This window comes from Trichechus manatus, unplaced genomic scaffold (assembly GCF_000243295.1).
Source record: "Trichechus manatus latirostris isolate Lorelei unplaced genomic scaffold, TriManLat1.0 scaffold00045, whole genome shotgun sequence".
NCBI lineage: Eukaryota > Metazoa > Chordata > Mammalia > Sirenia > Trichechidae > Trichechus > Trichechus manatus.
In genome coordinates, this window is record NW_004443981.1 from 16,500,069 (window position 1) to 16,524,648 (window position 24,580).

Below are 24,580 nucleotides of genomic sequence, written 5' to 3' on the forward strand. Positions count from 1 at the left end.
CCTCCTCGGCCCAGGTGTGCCGCCTCGGCCTAGGTGTGCGTCCAGTCCAAGTGCCTCCTTGGCCCAGGTGTGCCTCCTCGGGCCAGGTGCCTCCTCGGGCCAGGTGGAGGACAGAGTGACAGCTGTTTTTAACTAGCTCTTTGGTTTTCAACTTTGAAAGACCAAAGTCTAGGCCGAGTTGGCGTCTCCTCAGAGGCAGTTCCTGCCAGGTGGCGTGGCATCCACATGGTGGACAGAACACACAGAGGACTGGCAGTGAGCGCGTGTCCAGCGTCGTGGTCTCTGAAGTCAGAGAGGGTCCAAGCAGGACATCCTGTCCTGTCTCCATCCCCAGAGAAGCCGTTGGAGGGACCAGGGGGTGAGTTTGGGGAAGTAGAAAAATGGGAGGGGTAGGTGGCAAACGCCTGAGGTCTTTCTTCATGTCGGGCCAGACTTGGAAAGAGGAAGCCAGCTTGCTGGGCGCTCTGGGAGCAGAACCGATACTGGAGCGGACATCACTGGGAGGCCTGTGGGGGCAATATAGAAAATGGGGTGCTGGCTTCCCCACAGACCCTGCAGCAGCACCTGGGTCCTTTGAGGCAGCCCTGCGTTTCATTTTAAGGCAGGCCCTTGTTGAGTTCTTTCGCCCAGATATCGAGGAAGCCGCATTTGTGAGTGAAAGGTGCACATAGCCTGTGACCATGGGTGTCGGCTCTGGATCCAGGCCGCCTGGTGTCCAGATGAGTGTGTGATCTCAGCACACTATTTAACCCCACGAGGCCTTTAACTTCTCTTGAGGCAGGGGAATACTGACGGGGTCCACCTCTGGGCTGTGGGGTGGAGGCAGACGGCCTGTGCAAAACCCAGCGCTGGCTTTTCTCCCTCCCCTCCCTCTTAGCCAGGGACTGAGCTCTTCAGCTTCTACTTCCGGCCTTGAGGACAGGACACTGCTCACTGAGCTACGCTGCCCACTGAGCTGAGACGTGAGGAGGAGATTCTGAGGTGGAGAGTTCTGGACCTGTCCTGCCTCCTCCTGGCCTGGAGCGCTGGCGGATCTGCCCAGACAAGGAGTGGAAGCAGGGAACCGGGGCGTGGTGGGCACACCCCTTACCTCCTCCAAGCTCGTGCTCACATGCCGCCTCAAGAGACGTCCTGGCTGTTCCCCTTAAAACTGCAGCCCGTTCTCCCAGTCCCCCTGCCCGGCTCCATCTCTTCTGTCTGTAGCACCTGTCTTGCCAGTGGTTGACACGGTTTACGTGGTTATTAGTCGATTGTGTCTCTCCCCCAATCCTAGAGTATGAACTCCATGGGGCCGGGATCTGGTCCTTTTTTTTTTTCTGTATCCCAAGTACCTGGAATAGGGCCTGCCACATAGTAACAAAGTAAATATTTGTTTAAAAAAAATGGAAGCGGACAAGGGCTATCTAGAAGGTGCAGGGGGCTCTAGTGGCTTGTGGTCAGAACTGTCACCAGGGCCCCCTGCCGCCCGCACCCCGGCAGGCCCAAGGATACGACGGGCGGTGATGTTGCACCATGTGTGTGTGGCACTGCCTCTCCGGTCTCCGCGGGGGGCTAGGCCCCGGGGCCAGGCTGGGGTTGGCTTTCCCACTGCAGGCGACACCCGTGTTTGTGACGCGCACGGGGGCTGTGCTCACAGAAGTGGGCCCCACCGGTCCGACTGGGCTGGCAGCCGTGAGCGCACCCACCTCGAGACTGGTTAAAACTCTTGGCCTCGCACCGCGGCTTCTGCCCTGCGTGGCGGTCAGTGCCCCGTGAGCAGGGGGCTGCAGAGCTTGTCCCAGAAAGATGAGTCCTGGGGGGGGACGGGGCCCCCTGGGCTCCGGGCGGCCCTGACCAGACCCTGGATGCCAAGACCACCTGAGTCTCTAAAGGGCACGCAGGGGCTGGGGCCACAGACAGGGTGCCTGGTTGCTGTTTGCTTTGGCTTGATTGCCTTGTTGGGTTTTTTGTTTTGTCTTTTTGTTTTACTTTCTGTTGTTTGTGTGGTAGGGCTGGTTGGTTACAAATTGTAAGGAAAGTTCCCACTTCTTCCCAGCCCCCTAGAAAGTTGTACCGCCGCTCCCAGCTTTGGTGAAATTCTGTTTTGCCGAGTGGGTTGGTAAGTAGGGCTCCGTGGGGATGTCACAGGAGAGATGACTAGTCCCGTGAGCGCCCCCCAGCCAGCGCCTTTGAGTTCCTGCCCACTCTCTCGTCCCACCCACGGACCCCACCTCTGAGCGTTATTTTAAACCGGCCTCGGAGAACCCACCTCGGGGAGGGCCGGGCAGAGGCTGGGCCTTCTGCAGACCAGCTTCCTGCCCAGCCAGGTCTTCTGCTCTGAGGTGCTTTAGATGGGGCTCATAGATTCGGAGGTTAGAGCTGTGCCCCCGCCCTGAATGCTGGGGTCTTCGAGTTAAATTGCCTCAGTTTCCTGTGTCTCATTGTCTTCATGACTGTACCCCCCGCCCAGTACACAGCTCGGCTGCACCCGCTGCCTGCTCCCCCCCCAGTACACAGCTCGGCTGCACCCGCTGCCTGCTCCCCCCCAGTACACAGCTCGGCTGCACCCGCTGCCTGCTCCCGCGCCCCCACTGCACAGCTCGGCTGTACCTGCTGCCTGCTCCCGCGCCCCCACTGCACAGCTCGGCTGTACCTGCTGCTTGCTCCCCCCGCAGTACACAGCTCGGCTGTACCTGCTGCCCGCTCCCCCCCCAGTACACAGCTCGGCTGCACCCGCTGCCTGCTCCTGCGCCCCCACTGCACAGCTCGGCTGTACCTGCTGCTTGCTCCCCCCGCAGTACACAGCTCGGCTGTACCTGCTGCCCGCTCCCCCCCCCAGTACACAGCTCAGCTGTGCCTGCTCCCGCGCCCCCACTACACAGCTTGGCTGTACCTGCTGCCTGCTCCCCCCCAGTACACAGCTTGGCTGTACCTGCTGCCTGCTCCCCCCCAGTACACAGCTCGGCTGTCCCTGCTGCCTGCTCCCCCCCAGTACACAGCTCGGCTGTACCCGCTGCCTGCTCCCGCGCCCCCACTACACAGCTCGGCTGTACCTGCTGCCTGCTCCCGCGCCCCCACTACACAGCTTGGCTGTACCTGCTGCCTGCTCCCCCCCAGTACACAGCTTGGCTGCACCCGCTGCCTGCTCCCCCCAAGTACACAGCTCGGCTGTACCCACTGCCTGCCACCCACCCCACCCCAGCACAGCTCAGCTGCACCTGCTGCCTGAACCCTGTGGCCCTCACCCCTGCTGCCTCACATCCTGAGTCCCTCCGTCTTCGAGCTCCTCCGACATCAACCTGGCCTGTCCGTGTGGGGAGGTCCTGTGACACAGACCAGCTGTGCCCTGCGTCCTTTCGTCCTGACATGAAGACTAGCATATGTATACCAGTGTCACACCGCTAACTGGACCAGGTCCTGGAGCCTGGCTGATAGTAAACAAAGCCACTTGCCCTGCATCCTCAAGGCCAGGCTGGCAGGACAGTCGGCACCTGGGTCCTCCCCACTGGTCTCGGGTCCTCAGGCTCCCAGGCAGGCCTGCGGCCTGACCCCTGTGCAGTAGCACAGGCGTCCCGAGAAACCCCCACCAAGCCCAGAGCTAGCTGCCCAAGGATGGGTGCTGACGCGTCACCTGTGTTCTTTTAAATATGATCCTTTTGAAGTGCTGTTTAATGTGTCAGGCAAAAGTATGGGCGAGACTCGAGCTCTCACTTTAATGGGAATTTCTTTCCTGTGTTTCTGCCGTACGTGTGTGTTTCTGGAAGAACCACCTGCACAGCAGTGGCCCTGCGCCCTGTGGGTGGCAGGTAACACAGGAACACCTAACCCCGACCCCCAGGTCCTCAGCCTTGTCTGAGAGAGGAACGGTTCTCTAGCAGGGGAACTCGATGAGGGATAAAGTCCCAAGAAGAACTGTAGGCGAGGACCTGAGTCATTCCCGAGGGTTCTTGGCAGCCAGGCAGGTCCTCCCAGAGATGGAGCCCACCCAGGCCTGGGGCAGGGCAGCTGGGAAAGGGGGCGGGCATGCCGAAGGGAGCCCTGCTCTGTCAGACAAAAGCGTGCTGCCCCACCACCGTCCGCCTACGTGCCATCATGAGGACAGATGCAGTGGCTGTGTTTCCGGAGCCACAGGTCCCCCATGCTGGCTGAGTTCCAAGGCAGGTCACTCTTGCAAGACCCCGCTTGGCAGTGCAAAGCAGGATCCCAGCACATGCCCATCGCCAGGTCAGGGGTGCTGGGCACCGTTCATGCTTGTGCCAGTTAATATGGGGCACAGGTGTGAGGCCCACACCGCCATGCCATGGGCCGGCGGGTGACAGGGTGGCTGGATGGAGCAAGAGGGAAGCCCTGCCCTCCCTGTGGGTCTTAGCACATGGCCCGCCTAGCTGCAAGGAAGTCTTCACCTGGGCAGCTGCACGCTCAGCTGACAACCAGAGTTTGGTTACAAAAACCAGGGGCTGCATGGCTGCAGGGGACAAGCAGCTGACCTCTGCCCCAGGGAGTAGTCAGAAACCCCTGAAGCTGGTTGCTAGCCTCTTACCTTCTCTGATCTTCAGGTCTTAGCTTTGGATGGTGCCCAGCCCTGAGAGGGAGGTGGAGGCAAGCACTGCCCCTTCTCTTCTTTTTGTGTTGAGCAAAGCCAGCTGTGTGCCAAGGTGGGCTGCAGGGTCCCCGTGGCAAGATGCAGCCAGGCTTGGAGACCAGGGAGGGGCCTTAGCTCTCAAGCCACACGTAGAAGGCTCCCGGGTGGCGCACACAGTTTGTGCCCAACTAGTAGTCCCAAGATTGGTTGTTCGAGCCCACCCAACAGTGTCACAGAAGAAAGGGCTGATGAACTGCTTCTGTAAAGATCACGGTGAAGAAAACCCTCTGGAGCAGTACTGCTCTGTAGCGTGTGGGGTCACACCATGCGTCGGGATCGACTCGACAGCAGCAAGTTTGGTTTTTTCCCACAGCCGTCCTGAATAAACGTAAGGACAGATGCCTCCCTGCTCCCTGCTGAAAAGTCACTTGTGCAGTGGGAACCTCCCGGCCAGAAAGATGACTTCTTGCCAGTCAGCAGGGTTTCCTGGTAGAATATCTGTGAGTGAAATGCCCATGTCCCTAGGGGGATTTTGGAAGCTGTGTGAAGTACCACGTTGGCTCAGAAACAAATGCAGAAGCATCCCCCCACACACATAGGCAACTCTGTCCTTCAAGCTACTGCTAACAGAAGTGCAGCCCGCACAAGGGAGGTCTAGAACGTTCTTACAAGTCACAGAGCAGTGGAAAGCCCAGGGCTTGGAGCTCTCGCCAGTGGCCCTGGGCCAGTCCCTTCTCATCCCCCAGGCCTAGCTTCCCCATCTGTTGGGGAGAATTCCTTGTCCTCAGAACCTCCGGGTGATGACAAATGAGAGGAGGGTTGCTGCTGACTCTGCCGTCTCCCACCAACTGTGACACGTTAGAACACGTTTTAAATAACACACCACTTTAAAAAAATTTGCTTTGGCTTATGTAAGTAATACATGTTCACAGTGGAAAATTTGGAAAGTAAGGTACAAAGAAGGAAGTCACCTGGTGTCTCACCTCCCACAGCTGACTGCTGTTCTCTAGGTCTCTCTCCCATGCATATTCTGTGTGGGATCTTGGGGTACAAACTGTCCTAGAACCTGCTTACACAGGTCAGCTTTTCAAGCATGTCCCATTGCAACGTTCACGCCCGCAGTGTCCACGTGGGGCCTCTTGGGGAGGGGGTGTCGCCAACCCTTCATTGCTTTGCACAGTTAGGAGGGTTCCTATCTTGTTCTGTGGCACAGTAGTACTCGGGGACGGAGGCGATTTGGCCCCACAGGGGGCATTTGGCAATGTCTGCAGACAACTTTTGGTTGTCACAAGGTTGGGGGAGGGGGCGGTACTGGCATCTGGTGGGTGGAGGCCGGGATGGTGCTAACAGCCCTGCAGTGCCCGGGACGCCCCCACCACAGGATTATCCAGCCCAGATGGCGGTAGTGCCGGGGCGGAGAAACCCTGCCGTGGGATCATTTCCTGGACATGACACGTCTGCGTCACCAGTATGGATGCAGTCATGTTCCTGGGTGATGTGGCCAGACTGCCCCCCAGGAAGATCTGCACCCCACCAGGACAGCAAGTGAACAGAGCGCAGCCGTGCATCCTGACTGGGCAGACGTTTCAGACTCCCACGTTGGACCCCGATTTCAGGGAGAAGTAACCTTGCCCCGCTAGAGGGCTCTGGAACCCAGAGGGAGCCGCGTGGCTGGAGATTCCCTGGGCCTAGCTGGCGCGGGCTGCCAGGAACCATTGCTTCCTGGCTGAGGGGCTGGTGTGTTCAGCCCCGCCTTGTCCCAGAAAGAACCCAGGCAGCTCGCCAAAGTTGCAGCACAGCAAGGTAAATAGGAGTGAGCGAGGGGGAAATTGCAGGCAGAAAAGCAGGGGCTCTGAGCACAGGCTCAGGATGCCGCCTGGAGCCCATCGGGAGCCCAGCTCCCTTCTCCGTTCAGGGCCTTGGGCAGCAGCACCCACAGCCCCCTGGCCAGGCTTTTCTCTGCTGGGGATCTCAGCCAGCCTGGCCTCACCCAAGACTTGAGGGTGGCGGGCAGCCCAAGTGGTGCTTTCTGGGGGATCCCAGGGCTCCTTTGGGCTGTGGTGCAGCTGAGGGGGCTGAGGTGAGGAGGGTCGGGCGGGCCGGCGAGGTGCCCTTCTGCTTGAGAAGAAGTGGTTCTGTGCAGTTGCTGGTGGCCTGCAGCTGGGCCTTGCCCCTCCAGGCCATCCTGTGACCACTGGGGGCTGAGGGAGTGACCGGCTCTGACACAGAGGTGTGCAAAGGGAAGTGTGAAATGTTTTCTTCATCCAGAAGTAGCCTGTCGCTAGGCCCTGGGAGCTGCTTATGCCCAGTGTTGAGGGGCTTCCTAGGGGGACTGCAGACAAGCCCAGGAGACCCCCAGCCGTGGTGTGGAAGTATCACTGTGGGGTTGGCCTCGCACTGACACCCGCAGGGGACACGTGGCAACACTGGGGACACAGCAGGGCTAGGTGTCTCCAGGCCAGCTAGGCAGGCTTCACATGGCACTGGGTGTCCCCGGGGAGGGGTTGCCCTCCCGACCCCCTACTCTGGGGTGAGGTCCTGACACCTCCCCTCCCCCAAGTCCTCAGCCCACAGTCCAACAAGTCCTGTTTGGCCCGAGGAGGACACGGAGCTGAGGAAAGAGAAGCCAGTCTTCATCCGGGCCTGGTGGGTGCCCTCCCTGCAGAGGGGCGAGCCAGAGCTGTCCCCCAGACTCCAGCCAGGGAGGGCATGAGTACAGCCCGGTCACCCCCGAGCGTCTGCCGCTCACAATGCCGGTGGACCCGGGAGACAGGGCAGATTAACCCAGAATCTTCCAGCCCAGTGCAGGAACGGGGATGTCAGCACATCAACCACCCTTTCGCTTCCGGCGGTCCAGTCCGCCGGCCTGGGAGGTAAGGTAAGTCGGAGCGCCCGACCCTGATGCCGGCGTAAGCGCAGAGGCGGCCACGGCCAGCAGGTGGCAGCGCAGGCTGTCCTCAGAGCCGAGGGTCCGGCGCCCAGACGCCCCCAGCCCCCTCCGCCTTGAGCCCTGGCGAACCCCAGGTGCCAGCCGCGGCGGGACCAGGCGGGGGCGGCGGCACCTGGGGGGCAGGGGCCAGGCAGACCCTGAGCCGCTGCGCCCGGAAGAGGAGGCTGAGACTGGGGCCAGCGAGGGGGCGGTTCTGTGGAGGCCGGAGGCCCGGGACTATGGGGGAAGGTTCCGGAGGAGATGGGGTGGAAGGGGGGAACTGAGGGGGTAGGCAGGCAGAGCCTGGTTCTGCCTTTGCTGACTGGGAAGGCTGGCCTAGGAACAGGGTTGTGTGGTGGGGGGGAGAGTCAGATACCAAATTTCCGGGCTCCTGCCCCCCAACTCTCAGTCGTTCACGCCTCCCCCACCCTGCAGTGCGAGGCGGCGGAAAGTGCCAGGCCACCCTTGGATGCTGGAGTTCGGTGCCTGGAGTTCCTACCTGCCCCCCACCCCAAGCCTGCAGGATGGCTAAGCGGTGCGGATGGGCGAGGACTGGCGGCGCAGAGGGACCATCTCCTGTCCTTCGAGAAAGCTGAGGCGGCCCAGGACCCCGCCGGCTGCCCTGGGGTGGGGGTGGGGGGGCACCACTCGGAGTCAGAGGCAGGCCAAAACCCTAGTTTATTTCAGCATCAGCGACATCTTAGCCATCAAAAAATAAACTCTACCACAGGCTATGGAGGAGTCTCTACAGCGAGGCTAAGGGTTCAGCCGCCACGCGTGGCGGGGCAGCGGGCGCTGCCCGGCAATAAGTTAGAAGCGGCGTGCTGGCGGCGGGCGCGGGGCTCACTTCTGGGCGGGCATCAGGTCGTCGATGGCCTGGCCCTGCTCCAGCCGCTGCTCCATCGCGACGAGCAGCTTCACGCCGTCTACCACCGTCTGCACCAGCTCCACCTCCGAGAAGCCCAGGCGGTCGGCGTTGGAGACGTCGAAGACCCCGCCCACGGCGGCCGTGTCCACACCGCCTGCAGAGGCGCTGGCGTCAGGACCGGGGACCTAATGCGGGCTGCCCGAGGGGAGAGGGGTCTCCATTCTCACCTGCCCCACTCACCTGTGCCTCGCTTCTGAAGTCGCAGCCGCTTGAGCACCTCTGAGAACTTCTCATGCTTGCCCAGGTGGGGCAGCTTGATGTGCACACCTGCTCGCAGCCCCGTGCCCAGGTTGGACGGGCAGGTAAGGATGTAGCCCAGGTGAGGGTTCCACATGAACTCGTAGTTCTTAGACTTGAAGAGTGTTTCGATCTGCAGGCCGACGAGAGGGCATGAGAGGAGGCCCAGCTGAGCGTCCCCAGGACCACCGGCCGGCTCCCAGGCTGAGCTGTCCACCTGGCGCGGCCCCTCCCCGGCGCTGAGCCCCCACCGGCCGGCTGACCTGGGTGAGGCCGTTGCAGAAGCGAGTGAACACCTCCTTCATATTGCCCCCCTTCTGCATAGAGATGACCCGCAGGTGGTCCTCCTCGTTGATCCACACCAGGAAGGTCTTATTGTCATTGTGCCTGAGGGAGATGCACAGTCACGCCGCTCCCCCCTGGGCTGTGGTCTCAGGGCACATCCAGAAAAAACCCTGGGGGTCCCCAGGCCCCCACCCAGACCAGGGGAACCTGACAAGTGAGCACCAGTTCCAGTGGTACCCGGAGTGTGGGTGGCTGCCAAGACCCCAGCCCCATCACCCTCCAGGGGAGATGGGAGTCCACGACACCCGAGCGAGGGGGAAAAGAAAGCCCCCGGCTTCACCCCTCCTGCCAAGCATTTGCTGTGTGGTCTCAGGCACTTCACCGCCCTCTCTGGGCCCAGGCCCCCCACCTATGAGGTAAGGGACAGAGGAGGAAGAGCTGTATCTGGGCCCTGAAGGTCGCCCTCCCCCCACCACCACCCCAGCCGAAGCTTCTGCGTCACCCAGCACCTGACAGAATCCCCGCGGGGGATGGGGGTGAGAAGAGCGAAAACAAGAGGCTCCACTCCCGAGAGGGAGGCGAAAGAGCCGCCAGCAGACTCGTCCCCCCACCTCAAAGATCCCTGGAGGCTGAAGCTTCCACCAGCCGGAGGGGGAGCAGTTCACGTACCTGCGCGGCCAGGGTCACCTGCGCCACCCACGAGGAGGTCTGGGCGGTGCCAAACCAGAGCTCGGAGGACGGCCACTCCCCCTCCCTCTTCCTCCTTGGAGTGGGCCCCACCCCCGCGGGGGAGGGCGGAAGGGACCGGGAAGGGGCGCCCGCCGGAGGGGGAGGGCGCACCAGATGCCGCGGGCGTCGGGCCAGTCGCGGGCCATGCCGGAGGCCAGCAGCAGGGGCGACACGGGCTTGTCGAAGAGGAAGTGATCGTCGATGAGTTGCTGCTGCTCCGCCTCGGTCAAGCTCTTGAGCGCATAGTACCTGCCCGACAGGTCGCCGTCCAGGCTGGACAGGGCTGCGGAAGGGCGCGCTCAGGGGACGGCCTGGCCAGGCTCTGCCCCTCCACACACCCCCCCCAGCAGCATGCCCGCGCCTCCCCATTGCGGGAGTCCAGTCTGCGCGGCCCCGGGCAGTGGGCCCCAGGCCTCCGGTCGGCTCGGAGCTGGGCCGCCGTCCCTCCGGGAAACCGGACCCAGGCCGTGCGCAGATAAGACGCAGCGGCGACTCGGGTGACACTCGGGTAAACAGGGCGAGGACGGGGAGGGGCCCCCCACCTTCCGCGGCCCCCCACCTTCCACCGCCAGCTTCTCGATGGCGCGGCGCTCTCCGCGGCTGCAGTGCGGGGGGAGGCAGAAGCCGCGGATGCTGCGGCCGGTGCGCACCCGCGAGCTCAGCACGTAGTTGGGATCCAGGTCGTCGCCGCCCTGGGGGCCGAGCGGAGCGGGGTGAGCGTCGGCACCCCTTCCCCCCGGCCCGCGCTCCTGCCCAGCCGGCGCCCCAACCGCGCCCGCACCTGAAGGTTGTCGGCGTTGAGGTCGGTCTTGTGCTCATCACTGGGCTTGTAGCCGCCGTGCCGGTCCTCGATAATAGGGTCGAAGAGTTCCCTGAACACGTCGTACGACTCCTCGTCGCCCGCCACGCAGCCCACGGTCATGATGTACGGGTGGCCTGGGGGGGGGGTGAGGGACAGGGGCAGTGACGTCACTGCAGGCCGAGTGAGCCGCGGAGGAGGACCCTGCCTCTGCGCTCCGGAAGGGGATCGCGGGGACCCCAGGGACATGTGCGAGGGGGGCGCCGGGACCCTGACCTCTGGGAGGGTCTGCAGGTGGGCTCCCGGACGCCGACCCAGGGGGAGGTGCTTTTGCGGGGGGAGGGGTGCGCCGGGATCCTGGCCCGAGGTCGCATACCAGGGTTGTCCACGCCGGTCTGGATGACGTCGTCCAGCGTGAAGCCACTCGGTGTGCTCTTGGCTCGCAGCTCGGCGTACAGTTCGGGGGTCAGCACTTTGGCCATGTGGTTATTGTGGCCGCTCAGGTCAGGGAACTCGTCCTCCGCCGGGAAGCGCAGCTTCAGCGCATTGTGGGTGTTGGAGAAGGGCATGGCGGCGGCGGCGGGCTGCGGGAGAAGAGGGTCAGCGGGGCCCCGTAGACCATCCTTGGTCTCCGAGCCCAGCTCCGGCCCCCACTGTTCCCGGGACACGGCCAAGGTCAGCGGGGCCCGCAGCGTGGGAGCTGGGGGTCGTGTGCGGAGACCCCGGGCGGGGGTACAGCCCAGGCCCCCGCACTGTGCGCCCCAAGCGGTGATGCCGCGCCCCTCCGCGTCCCCGCGTGCGAGGCCGGCCCTCGGGCCCACTCACCGGGCGGCGGCGGCGGCGGCGGCAGTGCAGGCTCCGGGAGCGGCGCAGGAGAACAGCGGCGTCTCCGCGCTCCCGCGGCTCTTAAGGGACGCCAGTCGGGCCGCTCATTGGCCGCTATTTATAGCCCATTCATTCCATTGGCCCGCTCCGCGGGGTGGTGCGGCCGCTTTGTCCGCTGCCAGCAGCCCCCAACACCCCCCTAGGCCGCCCAGCCTGGTGGTCTCCTCGCTGGGACCCCGCGCATCCCGCCCGGCTCTCTCCAGGATCCCGAAGCCGGAGTCCAGGCTCTTGAATGTCCTGGACCACCCCCCCGACCCGCACTCCGCCTCTGGGCGGGAAATTGAGGCCCGAGAGCCACCTGGCACTTGAGGACACTCAGGCGTGTCTGCACCCCGGCTCCTACCCTCTGTCCCGCTAGTCCCCGAGGCGGCTGCAGCGAGGGGCTGAGGAGAGCGTCCGGTGTTCCGCAGTAGGTACTGCCCTCCCCGCCCCCTCTGCGCCGGCCTGGAGCCGCCGACCTTCCTCAAGGTGCCCGCAGGCATCTCCCGGGCGATCTTGGTGCAGAGTGAAGGCGCGCGGGAGGCGCAGTCTGGCTGCAGCCCAGCCAGCCGACACTCGCAACGCCCTGACCTTGGGCAAGGCCAGGGCTCCCGGGGATCCGAGCAGAGAGTCTCGGGCCCAGGCCCTTCTGGTACAGATTCGGAGACACCGTGGCCCTGAGAGGCTGCTTGCACAGCCTCCAGACCTCAACCCAGGGCCTTTCACCACCCACCCCCTACCCAAAGAGCGGTCCACAGAGACCCAAGGGCAGAGACGGGGGAGAAAAAGCTACTAAACAAATATATGTAAGAAGCCAAGTCTCACTAATAATCAGAATCATGTAAATTCAAACAATGACTGCACCTTCCCCAACACAGGCAGGTTGGCAAAACTGTCAAAGATTGACACCATGGGGAGGGAGGGATGTACAGAGCCGCTGGCGTTCACACGCTGCCGAGCAACTGAATCGCTCCCTCGTTTATTGGAAAGTAATTTGGCAGTATCTATCGTACTCCCTGACCCAGCAATCCCACTTCTAGGAATCCAGCCTACAGAGAGGACAGTCTCGGTTCTCAGCAAACAGACCAGGGGATGGAGGCTGGAGGACCCAAATCTGGAAACAAACTGGAGCCCATCAGAGGGCTGGTGAGTGTGGAATAGCATGCCGCTATTTAAAAGGACTTGTTATTTGGAGCCTGGGTGAGAAATGTCCCTGACTAGTTACTAAGCAAATAAAGCAACAGCAGGGAACCCCTGTACACTTGGATGTTTGATCTAATCTGTGGGCACCTGCACAGGGAGCGCCTGCGCGGGTGATGGGGCGGGGCAGCAAGAGAACATGGCCCTGCTGGAAAATGGCCCCGAGCAGGTGACCAGGTGACCCAAGTGAACAGGTGACTCCAATGACATCAGGAAATAGGTGCCACTGAGGAGAGGACACGGAAGCAAAGCCCCAAAGGACGGCCCCTTGAGCAGAACTTGGAGGCAGCAGCGCCCATGCCAGGCTGTCCCTGGTGACGGCAGAGGAGACTCTGTCCCTTCCCTCCCTTATCTCTGGGTGCTGCGCCCTGCTCCAAGCCTTGTTTTTCCAGCAATAATTCAGTCTTAAACAGGCAAATGGTCCAGCCGGCCAGACAGCAGGTGTCCCTTAAGCTTGGAACTCCTGCACTCTGTGCCCACCCCCCCACAGCCCCTCTCCCAATGGTAAAGGAATATCTGCAGCTGCCCTCCCCCACCCCCCATGGGCTCAAGTTTCTGTTTCTAGAAATGGAGCTGCCACCCCTGGAGGCCCATGTGGCTTTTCAGACCGAAGGGGGTTGGGGGAGCGCTCAGACCTTCCTCTTTGTCCTCAGCCTCCTCTGCTTCTCTGACTGCAACCCTCCCTCACCCTGGGCAGCCGAGGGCCTGGGAGAAAGGACCTGCTCCCCATCTCCTTCCATGGGCAGGGCAGGACTCGCTGAGGGTCCGCACCGGGACACTCCTGACTGGGACCTCCAGCAATCCTCAGGCCCCTGTATTTTGTCCCTGTTTTGCAGATGAGCAAAGTGAGCTCAGAAGTTGGGTGACACAGGTGCCAGGTCAGAGGTCCCGCATCCCCCCAATGTCCTGGAGCGCCTAGCCCTGTGCTAAATGCCCCGGGGCAGACCTTGGAGCCCAGCCAAACCTGAGCTGGACACAGACAGGGAGCAAGGGAGGGGGGAGGGAGGCACCCAGCCCAAATGTCAGGGTGCCCCCCCACAAGGAGCAGGGGGGCATGGGCAGGGGCCTGTGGGAGGTCCCAGCCAGAAGAACACAGAGTCCAAGCAAAGCTCACTTTCATCTCTGGACCCCCCACTGCCCCCAGGGCCCACAGGAGCTGGCTTGGCGGCGTTCCGGAGCGAGAAGACCATGACATCACTGGGCCAGTTTGTGTTCCAGGTTCCTCAGAAATCACACCTGGTCACACATTAACCACCAGCCCTGGGGGATGGTGCTAGAGCCTCAAAGGATCTGTGCAGGCTTTCCTGCACAAAACACAGGCGGCTTCATGGGGCCGGTGCAGGCAGGGGCCAGAATGCGCAAGCCCAGAGGCATGAGGGGGCAGTGCAGGCTGGGCCTCAGGCAGGGAAACAGGGAGGTGCCCTTGGAGCTGGGCTGGGCCACCACCTCCTCCCACGCCGCAGTCCCTGGGCCCCTGGCATCCCAAAGGGGAAGTCAGTGGGGGTCAGGAGAGGACCAGGGGCCACCTTGGGGTCACAGAGTAGGGCCTGGCTCACCCAGCCCCGCCAGGCATGCAGGCAGAGCAGCATCCCCAGGGGGCACCCCTCCGCAGGGTGACCCTGACCCTCTTCTCCAGGCCTCCTTCTGCCTGTTCTCACCTTTCTTTAAGCCTGCTATTGGTTCTCTGAAGCCAGGTAGACTGACTTCCAATCCCATTCCCTATTTTGGCCACATTGGCTGTGTGGCCTTAGGCAAGTTCCTTAACCTCTCTGAGTCTCTGTCTCCTTTTCCCCATCTGTGAAGTGGTCCCTCCCTCACAGGATTGTGGGGAGAATTCAATGAAATGACACTTAGCTGGAAACATGATAGCACTAATTCTTGTGAGCAGAGCCCAAGAGACAAACCCTGCAGGGCTGCCCTGGGAATCAGCGGGGGCCTGGGGGAGCCAGTGTTGTTTGGGGATTCAGATGGAGTAGCTCTGGGGAGCCTGCCTAGAAGAGGAGCTGGCTAGCCAGCCATGGACGGCAAGGCGAGTGGGAAGTGAATCCACGGGAAACCACCACGATGTCACCGCATCCTAAATTAGCCTCTTAGCAGTGCCCAGCCTCCATTCCGCATGACTGCTGGGAAGCTGGGGAAGACGGACTCCCAGGAGAAGCGGAAAGTTGGGGCCCCCAGGGGAGCAATTAGGGGGTGATGCAGGCATCAAAGAGTGACTTAGCAGTCAGAACACAGGCTGGGAGGGGGGCCGTGGAGTGGGGCTGGTGTCTCAATGACCAAAAACAGGAGGCAGCGAGGCCGTGCAGTCTTCAGGCAGCTGGGGCCTGAGTGGTGACCCCATAGGGACATGAGCCACAACCAGGGGGAGGCCACTGAAGGCCCCTCACCATCTGACCCCGGGGCCCCCAGGCTCGGCCCAGCCAGGGCAGGGGCAGGGAGGGCCTCAGGTCAGGCAAGAGCCTGGCCCCACAGGCTGGCATCGCTCTCGGTGGGGGCTTGCCCCGAGGGGTCCAGCCACCTCATTTCACCAGGAGACAGGGCTAGGGGAGCTGGGGGCTGGGGAGTGCGGCCCCAGGTAGTTCTTGGGTCATTGCCGGCTGGGAAGACATCCTGGGTCCAGGCCCAAGCTAAGCTCCAGCAGCTAAGCTCCTGACCTGCTGGGTGTGTGTGTGGGGGGTCTCTCTCCCTCTCTGGTCCCTGAGACTAACAGGACGTGCCCTGGTCTCAGCGGCTAAGAGCAAGAGGAAGACTATGCACCCACCCCCCACCCCCAACACACACACACTCCCCTAGGACCCGGCTCAGAATCAGCAGGGCCTGAGACACGACCCCGCCCCACTTCCTTTTCTATCCCCAGCCCCCTGCGCAGGCTCCTCACCCTGTGCAGACCCCGAAGTGAGCCCCATTTATCAAGCGCTTGGCTGCCCTAGGCTTCGCCCGGGGCAGGGCCCCTTCCCCTCTTTGAAGCAGACGCGGCGGCTTGGTGGGGGTGAGCCCCTCCTGGGAGAGGTTAGGGGCCCAGGGCCATTCTGCTCCCCCCGGACCCTCGCCGGGCCTCGGGCGGACCGCAGCAGAGCTTCCTGGCCCGCCCTCTGACAGCGACCCCATTTCCTGAGTGTCCTGGGTGCTACAGAGCGGTTTGCAATGACATGTCCGCGCAGGGGACTGGGCAGCTCCCGCCGGGACGGCCTCGGGGCCCCAGAGCAGTCAGAATCCCCGGCACCATGGCAACGCCCAGGCATGCGCCTCGAGGGCGCAGATAACACCTAAAGGCCCGCAACGACGTTGGCCGGGACGTCCCCGCCCTGGAGGTGTGAGACTTTGTCCTCTGTCCTCTTTGGCCGCCAACACATACAATCGGAGGAATTCATATTAGGAAGTGAGTCGATCAGCAACTGTCCGAGAACGCGGGTGCACCGCCCCGCTGTCCCGGGAGCCCGCGCGCGGCGGGGCGGGGCCTGCGGGACGTCATCAGCGCGCCGTGCCGGAGCCGGAAGTGCGGACGTCGTCGCCGCGCGTCCCGGAGGCACGTGTGGAGCCTCCGGGAGCTGGAGTCGCTGAGCTCGGCTGGTGAGCCCCTGCGGGGAGCGGCGGGGAGCGACGGGAGCGCGCGTGGGTGGGCTCCCCGCGGGCCCTGCGCTGTCTCCCGCGCCCGGTCCCCAGCCTCTGCTTGTGAAGCCCTTACCCCTCCGAGTTCCCCCGCCTGTCCGCGAAAAGCCCGCCTTGAGGGAGACTTGGGGCCGTGGTTTCGTGTAGTCAACCCTCGCTTGGAAGTGACCACTGGCCACTTGCTGCTCCTTTGCTGGTGGGTACCCCCAAAGGCCACCCTCCCATTTCACACTCGGGAATTGGAGCCCGACTCCTGCAGGAGGGGTGAGGAGAGGTACCTTATTTTGTGGGAATCTTTGGGTCCCTCCTTAGGCATTGCCGGGCCTCAGTCTCTCCATCTGTGATTTGGGCTAATGGCCTCCGTCTCCTGTCCCAGACTACGGAGAGCTTCACCTGTCAGGCTAGGGTGCCGCCCTGGTGACTCGAGGTGGCTGCGTGTCTGGCAGTGCCAGGGACTGAGCCACCCCGCCCCAGTGCTCAGGGTCTGGGCTTCACACCCTGCCTCCCAGCCCCCTCACCTGCTCATGCCCACACGCGCCCCTCCCCAGGCCCTGGCACCATGAGCTTCGTGGAGTACGAGGAGCTGATCAAGGAGGGCGACACGGCCATCCTTTCTCTGGGCCATGGAGCCATGGTGGCCGTGCGTGTGCAGCGAGGGGCGCAGACGCAGACCCGGCACGGCGTCCTGCGGCACTCGGCCGACCTCATCGGCCGCCCCTTCGGCTCCAAAGTGACCTGCGGCCGAGGCGGCTGGGTGTATGTGCTGCACCCCACGCCGGAGCTCTGGACGCTGAACCTGCCGCACCGCACACAGATCCTCTACTCCACCGACATCGCACTTCTCACCATGATGCTGGAGCTGCGGCCCGGCTCCGTGGTCTGTGAGTCCGGTGAGTTCTCGCTGCCTCTGTGTAACCCTGAGAAGTGGACACGGTGGTGGTCAGAGCCGACGTCCATTCTGCCTTCCAGCAACCAGGCTGGCTGCTGGGTCCTGACCTCCACTCTTGCCCTTTGTCACTGCCCTCCGGTGGCCCAGGATGGGGGTTCTGTCCTGCAGGAGGCAGGGACCTCTCTGAGCTGCCGGGCCAAGCCCACCTGCTTCCAGACCCATGCACTCTGGCTACAGCAGCGACCAGAGCTGGCCAGATCCCCCTCTCCGGCCCACAGACTAGTTGGGGGAGACAGAAAGCTTGAAAGGAAAACACATGGTGTGTCCAGAGATTGAGGGTCTGTGGAGAAGAACGAGGCAGGGTAAGGTGGGCAAGGAGTGGGGTTTTAATAGGGCGACCTGGGCTGGCCCCATAGAGAAGGCTTGATTAAAGACAGAGAGGGGTGAGGGAGCCAGGCCTGCAGGTACCTGGGATGCGGGTTCCAGCGGAGGTGAAGGCTGGTGCCCAGGCCCTGGGGTGGGAGTGGTCTCGGTGCAGGTAAGAGCCGGAAGGAGGCCAGCATGATCCCCTCTGCTTGAGCAGGACCTTTTTGGGGACATGACGGCAGGGAAGCCCATTAGAGGCCAGGGCTGACACCCAAGTGAGAGTTGACTGAGGGACAGGGCCTGGTAGCCCTGAGGAGGGGCCTGCTTGGGGGCGGGGCCAGGCTGCTGCTGGTGCTGACCAAGGTGCTGACCTCCAGGTCCTGGTCCCTCTGCTCAGGGAGGCGGAGGGCATCCGGTCCAGGGGTCCCTGGCGGCAATGAATGGGGGGGGGCGCACTGTAGGCGGGGGCCTGCCTGTGCCAACCATGGTGGGGTCCTCACCTGCTGTCAACATGAGCATCATTGCTGTTGACCCAGGGCTGGGGTGCCAGTGGAAGTGCCACCCCGACCCTCCCTCTGCCCCCACTCACACAGACAGAGGTGGGGGGACTGCCTAGGGTGGAGACTGGGCCACAGGTGTGGCTAGATCCCCCGCATGCCCTCATGGGCCGAGCAGCCAGAGGACAGGGCCACGCCAGGTTCCCTGCGTGCTGCTGCCGACTTCCTGAGGGTTCAGCCATCCGTCCCTCTCTGGGCCTCAGTTTCTCCATGTGGATGGCAGGCTGAGTCCGGTGGCCCAGCCGAGCACTTTGAGATGGTCGGTCAGATGCGGGACACAGGCCGTGGGCAGAGGGCAGTGGGGGGTGTGTGGTGCATGGAGAGCAGGATGAGGAGCATCACTGCCTCTCCCCGAGCTGCCTGTAGCGGTGGGCTGGGAGTGGGAGACAGCCGAGAACAAGGCCAACCAGGCTCCCGCCAGGAAGCCCCCGGAGGCCCGGCGCCATGGTGTGGGTGCAGCTGATGCTGTGAGGCGTGTAAGATGGGGCCGTGCGTGTGTGAGGATGGCTCAGAGGAGACCCTCCAGTGAGACGGTTAGGGAAGACCTCTGAGGCTGGAGTGTGCCCGTGGAGTCGGGTCAGCGAGGAGGCCGGTGGCGGGAGCAGAGTGGGGTGGCTGCGGCCTGTGGCCACCTGACGCCCGCCGTCCCTCAGGCACCGGCAGTGGCTCCGTGTCCCACGCCATCATCCGCACCATCGCGCCCACGGGCCACCTGCACACGGTGGAGTTCCACCGGCAGCGGGCGGAGAAGGCGCAGGAGGAGTTCCGAGCGCACGGCGTCGACCGCTGGGTGACTGTGTGCCACCAGGACGTGTGCCGCAGCGGCTTTGGCGTGAGGTACGCAGCCGATGCCGTCTTCCTGGATATCCCGTCGCCCTGGGAGGCCGTGGGTCATGCCTGGGACGCCCTCAAGGTCGAAGGTGCGTTGGGGCCGGGTTCGGGGGTGGCCCGAGTGGGGTGGGTCGGCCTGGCTGGGACTCCGGGATATCACCTGGTGGGGGTAGGTGAGGAATCAGAGTTGGGGTAAAGGGCCCCCACCCCAGGGTGGGCAATGTTGGGCCCCTGGGAAACATGGCAGCTGAGTGAGAGGCGAGATGGCGTCACAGGGTGGGCAGAGGTCATGGGCTAGCCCCCAGTCCCCGCTGTTTCCAGCACTGGGTCTGGCAGAGTCTTCCCTCCCCCCAGCCGCAGGGCCGAGTCTGGCGCCTTTTAGGGAAAGGATGCTGTGTGGGGGTGGAGGCGGCCGTCAGGCAGGTGGCCCTGAGCCAGGCAGGCAGCAGCGAGGCCAGGGTTTTTCCCTTTTCTGGAGAAGAAGCTGGCTCGGCCGCCCAGGTGCCCCCCTTCCCCTCCCAGCCCAGGGTGCCGTGAGAGTGGGGCAGCTGGACAAGGCCAGACCTGCTCGGGGGTAAGTCAGTGTCCAGTGGTCCCCTGCGCACTACCTCAGCCCGGACCCTGGACTGGTGTCCCTAGTCTCTGCCAAGGTGGCCTGGGTGCTGGTGGGGGTGAGAGGAACTCGAGACCTCTGACCCCTCATCATCACCTTCCTGACCTCTGTCCCCCTGACCTCTGCTCCCTCAGCTTTGCCCATGGGCCCCCATGGTGTGTCTCTGCTCCATGACACCAATGGAGCTGCCCCATCCCAGGGAGGCAGGCCCGCTGCCCAGCGTGGCCGAGCCCAGCCGAGTGCCTCTCTGTCCTGTCTGTTGCCCCTGTACTCTCTCAGCCCCCTCCTCTGGGCTTTTCCCTGGCCAGCAGGGGTGTGTGCATTGGGCCTCAGTTTCCCCAGCAGTGCACACGGGGTTTGGGTACTCCTCCTCTAGGCCCCCTCCCCTCCCGGGGGCCCTCCTGGGGGGCCGGGTTCCCAGGGCAGAGCTGAGGGCACTGACTGTGCATCCTTGTGCGTCTCTCCCTGCCAGGACCGCCCCTGGGAGGCCACTGGGGCCAGGCTGAGTGACAGCAGGGGTTTGGGGGGGGGCGCTAGGGGCGGGGCGAGAAGGGGCTGTTGGCGCCGCCCCTGCTGTGTTACCCTTCGAGGCCCATCCAAGTGGGTGCCAGCTTATCTCCAGGAGCGAGCAACAACCTCTAATTTTCTGTGACAGCCCCCGCAGTCCTGTGACTGTTACTGTATTTTTGAGCTGCTCCTCGAGGGCTCTGCCCCGTCCCGTGCCCCCACCCCTGCCCCGCAGCGTGTCTGGCGCCTGGCCCTTGTGGGGTGGCAGTGCCCAATGAGTGGCCCAGCTGGGCAGTGACTGGTGGCTCCTCCCGGGTGGCTCACAGGGACGGGTCCTTCAGGCTTGTGGGGGGCACCTGGGCTGCGAGTAGCGGGAGTTGGAGGGGCGGGGTTTCTTCATCCTCTGACCCTGCCCCACCCACAGGTGGGCGCTTCTGCTCCTTCTCGCCGTGCATCGAGCAGGTGCAGCGCACGTGCCAGGCGCTGGCAGCGCGTGGCTTCACGGAGCTCAGCACCGTGGAGGTGCTGCCACAGGTGTACAATGTGCGCACCGTCAGCCTGCCCCCACCCGACCTGGGCGCCGGCCCTGCCGAGGCCAGCCCCTTCCGCAGCGGCACCCCCATGAAGGAGGCCGTGGGCCACACCGGCTACCTGACATTCGCCACCAAGACCCCGGGCTAGCGGGCGGCCTGCAGGGACACCAGTGCCAGGAGCAAATGGAGCTGGGGGACGCCAGGGACGCCATGGAAGCGGGGGTACTGGGAACCAGAAGCACATGGAACCTGGGGACGCCGGGGACACTTGGGAACTGGGGGTGCTGGGAGCCAGGAGCACATGGAGCCGGGGTGCACCACGGAACTGGGGGTACTGGGAACCAGGAGCTCATGGAGCCAGGGGGCACTGTAGAAGTGGGGGTACTGGGAACCAGGAGCTCATGGAGCCAGGGGGTACTGTAGAACTGGGGGCACTGAGAACCAAGAGCTCATGGAGCTGGGGGGCACTGTAGAAGTGGGGGTACTGGGAACCAGGAGCTCATGGAGCCGGGGGGTACTGTAGAACTGGGGGTACTGAGAAGCAGGAGCTCATGGAGCTGGGGGGCACCATGGAACTGGGGGTACTGGGAGCCAGCAGCACGCGGAGCTGGGAGGACCATGAGCCGAGGCTGGGGCAGTGCCGCTCCACCAGAGATGCCTTATATGGTAATGGACGCCGGCCTGGCCTGTGTTTAGAAAAGCTGCGCGGGGCTGGGGCCTCCTGGGTGGCGGAAGCAGAGGAGCAGCTTCGAGGGACCCGGCCCCAGCCTGCTCGGGCTGCGGGGGGCAGGGGGACCCTGACCAGGGGCGGAGCCCTGGGCTGGGTGGGCGGAGCCCGGCCTCTAGGAGCGGGGACCCCGGGCCTGGGGGTGGAGCCCGGCCTCTGGGGGCGGGGCCTAGTCGGCAGTACCGCGTGCTCATTCCTGCTCAGCATCCACGTTCTTCTGGCTGCCTTGCTGCCAACCTTCTCCACTGCCACAGGCTTCTGGCATGGGGGCACCCAGGGTCTGGCCCCCTTTCCCAGGTGGCCCCAGCAGCTGAGGGGGTGGGGGCCTCCTGCCGAGTCCCCCACTGTGTGGGACCAGCTCCGCCCACTCTGCCTCTATTCACCCGCCACAGCAGGCATCTGCTGGGACCTTGACGGTGTGAGTGGGTGCGCACAAATGGGGGGGGGGGGGCCCATGTGGAGGAGCACTTTGGGGTCCCCTTTGAGATCCTGTCAGAGTCAGGGTGTGCACCCCAGCCTGTTGGATCCCAGCGCTACTAGGACTGCTGTGACCCTCACAGGGGCCTGGGGTCACCGCCCTCCCGTGGGGACAGTCATGTGAGGGGGAGGGGCAGGCCTTTGCCAGGTGGGCGAGGACTTGGTGGTGGGACACCAGGGTGGGGGGAGGGGAGGCCGAGCCTCAGTCCCGCGTGTGGACTGCCTCTCCTGCCTGATGAGCAATAAACGCTGGTCCTCCTGCTTCTCTGCACGCCTGGCCCTGCTCTGCCTCCTGGGCCCTGGACAAAGGCTGGGATGCGGTGGACAAAGGGGCGAGTGTGTGGCCACCCCCCACCCGGCCACAGAAAGGCCTTTGTCCTGGGGGAGGGGCGTGTGGTCCGTGTCCTTGAGATCCCTGGGCCATCCATCCACTGCCCAGTAGGGAAACGAGTGTCTGTGTGTCTGTCCCTGAGATCCCTGGACCATCCATCCGCTGTCCAGTAGGGGAGTGTGTCTGTCTGTCCCTGAGATCCCTGGGTCCTCTGTCCACTGCCCAGTCGGGGAGTGCATCTGTCTGTCTGTCACTGAGATCTCTGGGCCCTCCATCCACTGCCCAGTAGGGGAGTCTGGCTGGCTGGCTGGCTGTTCCTGAGATTCCTGGGCCCTCCACCCACTGCCCAGCAGCCCCACTTGTCGTTCACAGTGTGGGTGCCTCGGCTGGGGGGCAGGCTGCCGTGCCCCATGCGCGTGCAGAACATGGGTAGGGATGGGGTGGCCCCTGGGAGAGCATGGCCAGGACTGCTGTTGAGGGACGTTGAGCAGGGCAGCATGGTGGGGGGGCGTCTTCCTGGGGCGCCCTGGTCCCCGTGTCAAAGGCTGCAGCACACAGGGTCCCCTTTCGCCCTCTGCTCCACCTTGGGCTGGAGCTGGCAAGGCCTGTGGCAGGTGTTCCTCAGTGTCCCTGGACCCTCTGCCCCTGGCTCCAGGGGACTGTTCCCCTTTTGCAGGCTGTCCTGACCTCAGACCCCATGCTGAGGGCAGAGGAGAGACCCAGGTCTCACCCAGTGACCAAGTCACGTTCAGCATGAAAGCAGGTGGCCCCAAAGCCAGATGTGCCAGGAAGTGTGGGGTTGCCAGGGAAGGCCCCTGGCGGGACACCCCCCCTTCCAGGAATGACCTTTGTGAATACTGGCCCGCCCTACAGGGGTGAGGACCGGAGGTGCCAGGGATGCCCAGCCTGTGCCCATTTCCAGGTAGGGCTGGGACTCCATGCAGGCTGCACTTGGTCCAGAGCCCAAGGTCATGGCAGCACGGGCACCGTGGGGTGGGGGTGGTAAGGCCCAGCCCACAAGGCCGAGGACTGGGTGGGGCCAGCGCTCTGTGGTGTCCCTGTGAGTTGGGGTGTGTGCTGCCAGGCCCGGTGCAGCCTTGGCCTGGAGGCCCCACCTGGCTCTGAGGCAGCGCAAATTCCTGCTTATCCTCCACGGCCCCACTCAAATGTCCCTTTCTCAGCACCATGCTCCCAGATCCTCCAGCACCCACCCCAGGCGGGAGCACCCAGCACAGCCACCCCCTGCCCCAGGCTCCAGTAGGATTGCGGCTAGCACCCCCGTTGGTAGGGTGGGAGCCAGATGTTGCCCCAGTTCTGCAGATGGGGAGGCTGACGCCTAGGTGGCAAGTGAGTGACCCGTCAGCAGGCCAGTGACAGTCACCTCGAGTCAGCAGCATGGGGCTTGTCACAGGACAAGAATTCACCCGGAAACTCCCTGCCGAGCCCTCAGTTTTTCCTTGGAAATTCCCCTGCTGCAGCCCACCCAGGCCGTCCTGCTGCCCTGCCCTGCCCTGGCCCGGTCCTGGGGAGCTGACCCACACACCCAGCCGCTGCCCCATTCCCAGGCTCAGACCTGGCTTCCCTGCTCCGAGGACCCCACATCAACCCGACCCTGGGCTAGGATGAGAGCCCCAGCCACCCATGTCTTGCCCGCCACCCTCCCTCCCACCTCAGCCAGGCTGGGGTGGCCCAGGGAAGCTTCTGCATGGGTGGTGGGTAGTGTAAGGGAGGCCAGGCTGTGGAGGCACACCCTGCTAGCAGTGTGACAAGAGGTTGTATGTCCCACAAGGCCAGGGCAGAGGATGGTTTCACTGGCGCCGGGGACCCTCAGCTGGGCCCGCGGTGTCCCCTGCCCCCAGGGCTCCTACGCTTGTTTCTCACCTCCGTCCCATCTCGTCTCCCAGGGCACACTGGCCCCTCTCTGTCCTGCTTGCCCCCTCGAGCGTGTGTGCTGGGGGGCAGGACAGCCTGCACGGGATCCCAGCCCAGCACAGGTGGGGAAACTGAGGCCCAGGGGAGACAGGGCTTTGCTGGGATCAGTGCCTCTGACTGGCCCCCTCAGTCCCCACTCCACGTGGTCCCCCAGGGTGTGATCACAGCAGCCAGAGGGGAGAGGTTTCAGGGCCGTCATGGAAGGCTCCTCAGAAGAAGGGGTGCTGTGCAGGGTCCACAGGGCCAGTGAGCAGAGGCCTTCCCAGGGGGGCGTACCAGGCCCTCCCAAAGGGCCAGTGAGCAGAGGCCTTCCCAGGTGGGCGTGCCAGGCCCTCCCCTAGGCCTTGTGAGGGTGAGATAGGGAGGTCTGGGACAGTCACCCTGACCCTGATGGGACAGACCCAGAGAGTGGACACCCGCTCCCTGGCTGCTGAGTGCCCAGTTGGCAGGGCTGCCCCGAGCGCAGGGGCAAATTCTGGAGGGCTCGCATGCCAGCCTCGGGGTCCCAGTTCTCAGGGCCTGCCCTCCGCCAGCCTCAGGGTCGCAGTGCAGAGCTGGGGTACGGGGGCTTCAACCCAGCAAATGTGGACCGAGCACCTCCTGTGTGCTGGAGCATCCTGGATGCTGGGACCCCTGCAACACAGACTGTGGTGGGAGCAGAGCGGGGACCCCGGCA

The 24,580-nt window shown here is 63.9% G+C and overlaps 2 protein-coding genes across 2 annotated transcripts; one reads left to right on the forward strand and one right to left on the reverse strand.

Annotated features, from left to right (window-relative positions):
* Nucleotides 1-8,148: 8,148 nt before the first annotated feature.
* CKB (creatine kinase B) lies at nt 8,149-11,317 on the reverse strand. Its single transcript, XM_004376742.2, has 8 exons — nt 11,294-11,317; nt 10,845-11,052; nt 10,451-10,605; nt 10,229-10,361; nt 9,781-9,952; nt 8,919-9,042; nt 8,599-8,788; nt 8,149-8,512 (listed from the first exon to the last, which is right to left on the reverse strand). The coding sequence occupies exons 2-8, from the start codon at nt 11,035-11,037 to the stop codon at nt 8,334-8,336; spliced, it is 1,146 nt and encodes a 381-aa protein (XP_004376799.1). The 5' UTR covers nt 11,038-11,052; nt 11,294-11,317; the 3' UTR covers nt 8,149-8,333.
* Nucleotides 11,318-16,665: 5,348 nt separating this feature from the next.
* TRMT61A (tRNA methyltransferase 61A) lies at nt 16,666-20,606 on the forward strand. Its single transcript, XM_004376743.2, has 3 exons — nt 16,666-17,031; nt 18,607-18,873; nt 20,329-20,606. The coding sequence occupies exons 1-3, from the start codon at nt 16,701-16,703 to the stop codon at nt 20,583-20,585; spliced, it is 855 nt and encodes a 284-aa protein (XP_004376800.1). The 5' UTR covers nt 16,666-16,700; the 3' UTR covers nt 20,586-20,606.
* Nucleotides 20,607-24,580: the final 3,974 nt, after the last annotated feature.